The sequence below is a fragment of the Brachycentrus maculatus genome, unplaced genomic scaffold, assembly GCF_059751285.1.
Source record: "Brachycentrus maculatus isolate JH-2025_06_01 unplaced genomic scaffold, ASM5975128v1 h1tg001813l, whole genome shotgun sequence".
Lineage (NCBI taxonomy): Eukaryota > Metazoa > Arthropoda > Insecta > Trichoptera > Brachycentridae > Brachycentrus > Brachycentrus maculatus.
In genome coordinates, this window is record NW_028282398.1 from 12,362 (window position 1) to 23,465 (window position 11,104).

The 11,104-nt window shown below is 37.5% G+C and overlaps 1 protein-coding gene and 1 non-coding gene across 2 annotated transcripts; both read right to left on the minus strand.

The window, feature by feature from the left end:
- Positions 1–3,941: 3,941 nt before the first annotated feature.
- Positions 3,942–4,021, minus strand: TRNAL-CAG (transfer RNA leucine (anticodon CAG)). Its single transcript has one exon. It is a non-coding gene; the product is annotated as a tRNA-Leu (tRNA).
- A 3,188-nt stretch (positions 4,022–7,209) lies between these two features.
- LOC148298615 (large ribosomal subunit protein eL36-like) lies at positions 7,210–7,537 on the minus strand. Its single transcript, XM_088276752.1, has one exon. It carries the CDS (start codon positions 7,535–7,537, stop codon positions 7,214–7,216), a length of 324 nt encoding a protein of 107 aa, XP_088132878.1. The 3' UTR covers positions 7,210–7,213.
- Positions 7,538–11,104: the final 3,567 nt, after the last annotated feature.

An 11,104-nucleotide genomic window follows, 5' to 3' on the forward strand; every position in this document is an offset into this window, starting at 1 on the left:
AATGATGATGACAATAGCAACGATGATAAAAAATATAGCAATAAAAGAGACAGCAATAGAAAAGACCGCTTCTGATCATCTCTTGAGAATAAATTTCATAATATATACCTGACTTAAAGTTAAACCATATTTAATGTTCATACACAATAATAATCTTTCTTTCGAAGATATGATTTATTTATTTAGTAGTATAATATAAAATGTTCTGCCAGCTTTCAATAACAAATCTACTAAAGTGCAGTTTTAATTAGCCGATTGGTTTATATAGAGCTGTTCAAAACATTCTTCATAGCAATTCCATTGCCATTCGCATCCATACCACTACAAAATTATATACACTTGACTTTAAACTCTGCTATTGTTCTCATGCTTCAGAGAATTCTTCTATTTACAAGATTATTTAAGGATATATTTTGAGGATTTTGATTTATTTGATTTTGGATTTGATTATTAATTTATTATTAATTAATGATTAATTTATGATTAATTTATGATTAATTTATGATTTTATTGATTTTATTGATAGTATTGAGTATTTACCATATATATTGCTCACATAGTTTAGATCTATTAATTAAAGATATTTTGAACTATGGTCAAATTTTGTGTCGGTCTTGGATTACTAGCTGGCTTGTTCGTGTCAGCTACTGATGCATTAACTATCCACTTGCAAGGTACATATTCCCTTTATTCAGATACAGCAGTTGCATCGACCACAACCACAGCCACAACCCAGCCTACTGCTGTCGAACCCATTGCTGTCGATCCCGTTCCTGTCAGTCCAGCTGTAGGTAATACCAAAGGATCAGTCATTAGCCAGAGAGTCGCTAATACCAAAGGATCAGCTCAGAAACAAGGATCAGACAATCAAGGGCCATCAGACAATCAAGGGCCATCAGACAATCAAGGATCAGCTGACAACCAAGGATCTGACAATCAAGGATCAGCTGACAATCAAGGATCAGCTGACAACCAAGGATCTGACAATCAAGGGCCATCAGACAATCAAGGATCTGACAATCAAGGGCCATCAGACAATCAAGGATCAGCTGACAACCAAGGATCTGACAATCAAGGATCAGCTGACAACCAAGGATCTGACAATCAAGGATCAGCTGACAATCAAGGATCTGACAATCAAGGATCTGACAACCAAGGATCTGACAACCAAGGATCAGCTGACAACCAAGGATCAGATAATCAAGAATCAGATAACCAGGGATCAGCTGACAACCAAGGATCAGACAATCAAGGATCAAACGATCAGGGATCAGATAATAAAGAAGGATCAGATAACCAAGGATCAAACGATCAGGGATCAGACAATCAAGGATCAGATAACCAGGGATCAGATAATAAAGAAGGGTCATCAGACAATCAAGGATCAAACGATACATAAGATGGGCAAGATCACCAAGAATGATGAAATTAATGAATTCGGTATAATTTATAATACAGCATATTATCCAAATCTGATTGCCGAGCAAAGTATAACCATATATAATCTCTAATTTTAGCAAACCAATTGATTCGACCGGCTTTGATAAATGAAAAATGACCTATCAGCATGAGCATAAATAAAGCCAACCATATTCTCGCCCCCTTCTGGAGACCCAGAGTCATTGGGTCATTAACTGCTCGTTTATTTCAATATCAAAATTTTATAACAAATCGATCAGACAATCATTCTTCTTCATCACTTGGCCCGTACTTCATATATTACTTATCGATGATCTTGAGCTCTTTTATTTTCTCGGGCGACTCAAACTTTTGGACCGCTTCTAACTTGGCAAAAATCTTCTCATTCAATCTGTGTTTTTCATCTGACCACGTTTTAAAGGCTCGATAATGATAATCAGCTTCAGCTTCTTCTCCCTTTTTCTTAAAATTCTCATGCTCCTCGTATTATTCCCATGCTTTGGCTTGGGCTCTTTTTTTTTCTGATAGTTTATTAATCTCTTCTCTTAACTTATCAGCCATGTCTTCTTAATCTTAGAAAATTACGAAGATGTGATCTTCTTTTTATTATGGCTCTTTGCTTTATGTCTTTTAAACTCAATGTTCTTCTGTGAGATTTAAATCATTATATGTCAAATCAGTTGGATCAAATAAATGTTACATTTCAATAATAAATAAATAAAAAAAGGGAGGGCCCGAACATCAGAAAAAATAGTCAAGTCTTGAGGGGGCTGGAATACCACAGAAACAATTTTGCTTACTTTATTATGGCCACTCTTCTTATCATTTCTATTACTAGTCAGTTAGTTAGTTATTCCAGTATTATGTTTTTCTGCTTTTTGATCAGAGCTCTTGTCATTGCTAGTGTCATCGTCATTTCTTTTACTCTTGCTCTTCCCATATCTCTTGTTATTGTCATTGCTGTTGCTGCTGTCTGCTGTTATCGCCAGAGTCAAAATGAGAGTGAGTACGGACCCCCGTTCCCGCCAGTGCGAGTACGAGTGCATCAGATTTTAACACCCCATTTTCAACAATTTGATCTCCGCTTCTTCTTCTGGAATCATCTCTGAATCCACTAATGTCAAAGATCTCTGCATTAGCCGAAACCACCAGTGCAAAGGCAGCTGTTATGGCCATGAATCTCATTGAATATGTTTATTAAATCGAATCTAATTCTCTGACATTTGTGCATAGTGCAACTGTCAACATAAAAACATTGAAAATAATCACAAACTTTGGCGGCTTTGAATGGCCAACTATCTGCATTGATTTGCCTTTCGATGCATTGATTGATACCTATATTTTGATATATCTTCACACTCACTCCTTCTCCGTCAGCTGTCTTTGTGCTGATGCATTTACTCTTACGATAATTATTTGTTGCAATCATACTGTAATCAATAATTGGAATCTATCATTATGGAGTATCATAATATGTGATGCGGCCCCATTTATTAATTATGGCTTCACTCAATTCTCGTAAGTCTTTGGTAGCACTCCTTTTGTTTTTATGGAGGATCCTTTGGAGTTACTGAGCACTGGCAATATGCTACTCTCGGACATTCATGGACAGTAGCATATCGAACAGTTTTTTTTTAATTGTCAGGCTCGGGTCTAGGCCATTTGGCAATTTTCTAAGCCAAGTTTCGAAGCAAGAAAGCCCCCCCAACTCTAGAAATTGCTAGCCAACATAAATCTAAATAAAGCACGTGCTACATTGCGGAGCTATTGCTCCAATTTCCTGGAGAAGAGTATCTTTTTGTTCACTTCCTTGCCCTTGTTTGCTAGCATTATGTCCTCGTCGTATGCTTTGTTCATGTTTTCGATAATGGTTTCAGCCAATTGTGAGGCTTCGAGCATAATCTGGCTTCTTTGCGTTTACTTTTTATTGGGTTCTGATTTAAAAATGGAGTACTGCTGTGGCCTGAAGATCTTTCCTTCTTCCTGTTTTTGTGGATTTGCTTTTTCTTTCTGGATTTGAGGGAGGGCACATCTATTTTCTCCTCTCTTTCTTGGATGTGCTACTGCGCACCGAGCAAGCTGTCCTCATTGTCGGATTATTGGTGATTCTCAGACATTTGAGTTTAAATTAATTATTAGAGACTCAAAATATCATATGGTCGTCTCCATTTCAACCATTTTATATTACATTATATAGGATTATTATACATATTTCAATTGCATATGTAAACACTCACAACGCCCATAGGCATACATACACTCACAACGCCACACTTACAATATCCAGCACAGAAACATGCTTGCGTAATCCATTTTTAAGTTCTTGCAGTTTATTCGTTTATAGAATATGCTTCGATTAGCAGCATTATTTTTTATTTTATCTCATGTGACAATATTTGATGATGGATGAACATCGTTTGTAGCTTTTCAAACATCATTCACTTTGACTTAATAAATTGAAGAAAGTTTAAAGGATTAAATATGAAGCCTGACCCCGCCCTAAAAATAGAACCTAATAAAAATGTTGAAGACGGGATTTGAACCCGTGCCCTTTCGGAATAGAGCCTGAATCTACCGCCTTAGACCACTCGGCCACTTCAACTTTCTTGCACCTCTATTATCCATCCCCTAGTTGATAGACTTCCATTCAGTCCATCAATGCCAATTTTGTTTCATTGGTCAAAATGAAGAGAGAATGCCACAATTTATAACCCATTATATTTCATAAATTATCAAAGAGTGCACTGCTTAATGTTAATAATAGCAATAGCCATTGTTGAATTTAATTATAAGAAGTAACTCTCATGAACGACGGCAAAAAGAGGAAACCACAAAAGCATCAAAACAGAACTGGCTTCAAAATACTATTCGATCCTCTGTCGATTGAACATCAAAAAAAGGTATCTCTCAGACTGTTGTGCAAGCGATGTTCGGAGCAGATACAATGGAAATTTCAATATAACAAATATAAAAAGATTGCGGAAGCTGGGAAGTGTATATCCTGTCTGGATAAAGTAGTAGTGAGGAGCTACATGAAGATATGTGATCCTTGTGCTGAAAAGATGAATGCCTGCCCGAAATGTCTCGACAATGAGAAGTAAGAACCAGAAGAAGTTAAACTATCCGTGAGGGAGAACCAGCAGAGAGAAAAGTAATAAGAGAAGATCATGAATGACTATGTCAAGACCTTGAAGTTGAGATCAAAGAAAAGGATAGCTAGGGAATTGGATAAAAACATCATCTTTTGGGACCCCAAGAGGAATTGCTTTATCGATGCTGAAGATTAGGAAATTACTGGCCTTCACTTTAAAAATAAAGGGCTTGGGGATCTCTCTGATGATGATGGACAAGAAGCATCTGAAGCAAGAGCCAGCGGATCATAAAACAATGACAAATAGGACCAATAATCAGAAATAGAAGAGGATCAAGATCGAAGTGCCGAATCATAAAAATAAGCATAAGAAGAGCAGTAAACACAACAAGTCTAATGATTTATTCCTTCATGCAATAAGCCATCATATTTGGTTATCAGCAATTCGATTGCATATATATAAATATATTCATCATCCCACATATTTTAATTATTTGAACCATTATTCATTGCAATATGGAGCATTCAATCAGATACAATGACGCACACAGATCATTCATAAAGTATTGCGCTATTTTCCTGATCTTCGTAATTAGTGAAAGCCGCACCAATTACCCCGAAGGGCTTTGGCCCTTGCAAATTGTTGGCAAGTTTTCAGAATCTCGGAATTAAAAGATATTGGCCTACTATGATTTCAATCGAGACCGATATGTGGATGTATTGACCCAGTCATTTCCCACAACTGACATGGAAACTTCAGCTGAAGATCAATCTCAAATCAAAGATCGCAATTTGAATGTATACATTTGGAATCCCTAAAAGTCAATCTTCATGAATCGTCTTTCGCTTCAAGAGAGCCTGATGATCGAGTCGGCTCTCATCGCAGACTTTTATCAGAATGGCAAAATTACTTTAGCCTTCACATTCCGTACCGGCAACTCGCAACTAATAACAACACTAAATTAACTGTCATGCACAGCACATGAATGCAAACTAAATGCTCAACAATCTTTCGAAAGGGCCATAATTTCGGATAATCTACCAACAGTAGTTCAAATTTCAGGGGAAAACCTTTTACTATTCTCTCAATAGAGCAGCATTAAAGCAGGCTACTTCAATCCCATCAACAAACAATTCGAAATAAAGTAGTTCTCCTCATACCTCAAGGCAGTGGACCCCTAGCATAACTGCACAAATTTCACCAATATGTTCTATTTAGATTATAATGGCGACTGCATCCAAGATATCGTCATGTAATGCAAAATGCTTAATTCGAAACTGCATTTCTATCGTGGAGATTCGCATGGGATGTTCACGCATATGAGGACTAATATGACGAATGGGCCGATGCAAAAGACGCGAGATATCAGCTTGAAAGATGTGAGTAATTTTGGTATTATTTAGATTTCGATGGACTTCCGGATGTTCTTGTTTTAGGGCTGGATCTCGAAGCTGAAAAATACTATTTATAGATTCACTATAATACTGCAGTCAAGTCTGTGCTATAAGTATGCTCGATTGTCAGCTCCAGTTAAATGATGTTTCCCTACGATTTTGTTAAGAGCTAAGAAGAGCTCTCCTCCTCAATCAAAAAGATACAGAGGATAGCTCTACCAATCGAGCTGCACTCGGCGGAGGAAGAGTTGATCCTGCGGGTTGGAGACATAAACAATGATGGGTTTGCTGATATCATCGTCGATGGGCAATTGCAAGCTCACCTGCTATATAATGTGCCATGTATCAGCTCTTGCTATGATTTGGAATACAACCCCAAATTCACTAAATAATGGTCCATTCTTAAAATCAGGTCTTTTGTTCCAGCGATCATCAATGCCTCAATTGGCACTCAAACTCCTTTCTGCTCAATGTCCTTCTTCGACTTATATGAAGATGGACGCCTCGATATTTTGGCCAACTCCTGCCCCGATTCTTTATCGAGAGTCTAGCGCATAATTCCAATACTCAATTTTTTGGGCATCGATGCCTTCTTCCTAAAGATACTGCTGCTCGATAACATTAATAATGATGCCGTAAACGAGAAAACTATAGATTCGAGGCTCAATACGAACGGAGGGCATGCCGATCTTTATATTACTTCCTTAAGCGGATAGCAAATCCCTTCATCTGGGGATCAGCTCAGCCACCCCGGAGTCAGTCTGGAGCTGCCATATATTCATCTAGGGCTCGGCAGGACCAATAACTACGTGGAAAATCTAGTCGCCAGCCTCACCAGAACGAAGATCAATGCGAAAACAGAATCTGAAACTTAGATACCCACTCTTTCACAAAAGATGTGGACGCCGATAGTCCCAAATTCTCAGCTTCTGCTTGTGCCGGGACCCAAATGGATACTTCAAGCTTTTATTTCTCCAACTGCCGTCATGGGCGTAGTATTCTGGTTTGTTGTGCTTATTCTCATAGTGATGGGGCTTTACATCTGCTATCTGACTCGGATCGAGAAGAAAATTGATAAAGAAAATTAGGAGAGTTTTTATTCTATACTGAGATGAAATGATGAGATATTTGCCACACATTTATAGTATAATTCTCATATTTATCACTGATCATATTATCACACAGATAATGCCTATGTCAACCACACAGATAGTGCCTATGACACAGATAATGCACACTAATCAGAATTGCCTTGGCTATATACCGAATCAAGGGTGTATGTTAGAGATATGAAGAATTAATCCAATATCATTTCTTCTTCTGCTGGGCTCTGAGGAGATTCATGAGGTTCTCTCTTTTGATCTTGGCTCTCTTGTGAGTGCCGAGGGCTTTCTTAGCCACTTTTAAGGCCTTTTTAGTATCTTTCAAGCTTCCTGCCTTGAGGAGTTCAATGATCCTCTTCTCGTAGGTGGAGACTCCACTAACCTCGTTGATAACTTGTCTAATAACCTTGGTTCTTTTTCCGATTCTGCCTTTCAATTGAGCTGGCTTAGGTTTCTTGCTCTGAATTCTGGTGGTGGAATGACCCTTGTTTTTCCCGACGGCAATATTGCTCGCCTGCGCCTTTACCATTGGTGATTATAAATAGTAAATTAATATATTAAATCAATATTTATTGCCTGTATTTATTTCCACTCTTTAATCGCATAATATATTCCATGGCTCAATTGCATACAGTTCGGACATCCTCCATTATTTCTATTATTCTATCATTTCTATTATTCATTTCTATTATTATCTAATTATCTGATTATCATTTGAATAATACACCATAATGCCATCCATAAATGCCTGACAAAACCGAAACAAACCTAAAATAATTTGACTAATTCATTCAAACAAAGTATCCAACCATCATAGATCACTCATTAATGAAGAATCCTACTCATCATTTCCTCTTAATTCGTTTGATTACCCTCATAATCACAAATACCCTCATTATTGATTTCAGATGCCATTGGATCATTGTTGAGCAACTCGTTCAAAGAAGACTACTATTTATACTCATACTGATATTGTTATTCAGAATGTCTACTAACTTACTGATGTAGACAGTTGTCATTATCATCATTCGGGTTGGTGTTGAGGGTTGGCTGATGGATATTTTAGTTTGTGAGATACGCTTATAGATCAAATTATGAGGCTATTACTTATGCAATTTGTTTGTTGGTTCCGATCGAGGAGTTTAGATCGCTGAGTGATGACTATATTGTTACAAATTGGAGGCAATTTCTTTGTTTATTTTCATCTTTTCGGCCAATTATGCATACATCACCAACTATAATTCCATACTCTATATCTTCCTGGCCATTGCATCATTTTTTGATGTTAACTATGCTTCGATTTATATTGAGTTCTAATTTATGGGAGTAATACTGCTATTTTAGATTGTCGAGCATGCAGCTATTACTGGTGATTTTGTTGTGATGTCTTGAGTAACTATGCTAACATATGTCTTTATTCGTTTAGTTCGTGGATTTATTGTCTGAGTTTCATTATTTAGTTCTATGTAGCGATACATTGCAAATATACTTTATTGGATTAATTAATTTGGGTCAGGTTTCTCATGGCATCGATGATGGCCTTGGAGGGCTTCGATTTGAGTGTGGCTTCGAATTTGATTTGGCTGATGAATTATGGGGATAGTATTTCGAACATTTATTATAATGGTATTTAAATATTATAGATGCATATTGTAGATGTGTGTTTGAAGACTGAAGGAATTGTCAGCAATAATGCGAATTATGATATGATCAGGAGTCTGAAAAAGTTGTCAAATAATCTTCCAGTCTCTTTGTCTGATTGTTAATATATATGAATTCTTCAGCCCGAGACTTTTACTCAAGAGCATTTATTTATGCGAAACCCTGCTAGACAGCGCTCAACTCATTTTATAAGATGGTTTTCTATAATTAAAGGAAGAGTACCTGATTTTCGAGTTAAATTTTTTTCTTTTGAAGTCTCTACATCTTTATCTCAAGCTCAGACATTCCTGACTCAGCAATATGGGCTTTTCGACTCCCAAAGACGAGTGACCCCTCGTACAAAGTTTGATATGCAGCAAATGTCATTTTTAAATGGTCCCTCACTTTCATGAGCAGCAGCCCCCTTTCAGGCAGGTTGAGAGTGGCTTGTCTGATCAATTAATCGAACAGCTCGTTATGCAATTGCTCTCGTATTGGACAAATTCCTCCCTTCCTCGCTTGCTTCTCTTTCAGCCTGGCCTCAAAAAGCTGCTATAATTATTCTAACTCTTTTCGACTGGCCTCCCTCCGGCTGACATTGAGCCGATAGAAGGTGTTATCGGACTAGAAGATGTATGGCTCAAACATTTTGTTGAGTATTTCGGGATCCTTGGGGTCCAAATCTTGTGCAGAAACGGGATTAAATATGGCGTTGCTTTTATAGAAGTTTGTATTCGAAGCCAGTTATTACTCGCTCACTTCAATCCATTCCGAGTCATAAACTAAAAACCCTTCCTCCACGACTGACATCAGTTATATTATTACTCAAATAATGTATGTTATAATATCAAATACGTAGTAAATAGTGAAATCGGTCAATAGTAAAATAAGGGCAGATGGCTATCATTACGACAGAGGAGTTTTTTGTTGCAGAAGAGAGAGCAACTTTTTGGTTTGCTCGTTGTTCAGCCTGGGGTCACATTTGGACCGAAAGGATGAAGAATCGAGCTATGATTCAGTGAAAGGATATGCGATCCCATGACATTCAGTCACATTCTCGTAAGTGGACTCAAGGCTATAGCCATAGGGCAGCTTGCTCTCAGTCATTTTGGATTCGAAGTACTCTATGCTTTATATTGGAAGTTACATATTTCTCCAAGAATTTGGGGGATATTCCTGGTTTTCAGCCGGTGGGGCTATGTTGATTCATAAGTGTTTCCATGCATGGGGTCAGTTACAAACAGGAAATTGAGTTGATGTCGCTTTTTAACTTCGATTAATTACATCAACTTCGACTCAATATTGTTCTTCCCCATCCGAACTATCACGAGCAGTTTCCCGTGCTCATTTCTGGGGTTGAGGGTAGTTGCCAAGTCTCTGAACTACTCACTCGATATTTTGCTACTTATTTTGATGCCAATTGGGTTCTCAATCCCTCTGAAGAATTATAAATGAGCGCCATCCAGCTGCCGTGTTCTTTCCCCGATCCATAGCATGTGAGCCGATGTGCAATAATATTTATTGCTAATTTGTCTCACAAGTGCAGACTCATAAGGCAGGATGAGCCCTTCATGGGAGTAGTAAAGCTATGGATAAAATGTGCTTAGAATGTTAGCAGTCTAGAATGATCGAAGATACCCCTCGAAGAGTTTATGCTAACTGGGATTCCGATCATCTTCTGATAAGCTATTCACATTATCTCCTTTATAGTTATGAGTCTCAACGCCCTTTATACTAATAAATTAACTCGACCTTGGTTTCGCATACTGTCCAGCAATGCGACCGAATATTGCTACTGGCTTTTTCTTGCGTTCTGAAAGAATATTGGCGCAAGATTATAGGAAAAAAGATTTTTCTATGTTATTTAAAAGCCATACCTAACGTAATCTCGAAAGTTGAATCCTAAAAAGGTTCAGCACAGTCCCCGATATGCAATAACTGCTTTGATCCGAGTTAGCATTGAGATAGCTATTGCTTTGCTCCGATGATTCTTTCGATGGAAACAATTGGCTTTTGAGACGCGATTTTTTGGAAAATAGGGTCATTTGGAGAAAAATACTAAATGTAGCTACGATAGGCGCGATAGCTTTCGGGAAGCCATTTAGTAATTACTCTGCTCGAGAGGTTCATTTAATACTGAAATTATATCGATACATAAATAACAAATAACTCATAATTAATTATAATTAAGAAACACAAAGGCAGAACACAGAAAAAGGGCGACATTACCATCAATAATTAACAGGAGGATCTGATAAATAATTGACAATAATATATTATTCAAGCATGAAATATAGAAATATAAGCAAATATAAATATTTTGCAAGACATCAGGAATGTCTGAGCCCGACCATCATGTGGCCATCAGCAACCAGGACTACCTCTTCAGTGAACTCGGAATTAGTGGAGCAGGCAATCAGTTGTTCGACCCCAAAAATCAATAAATGCTGACAGA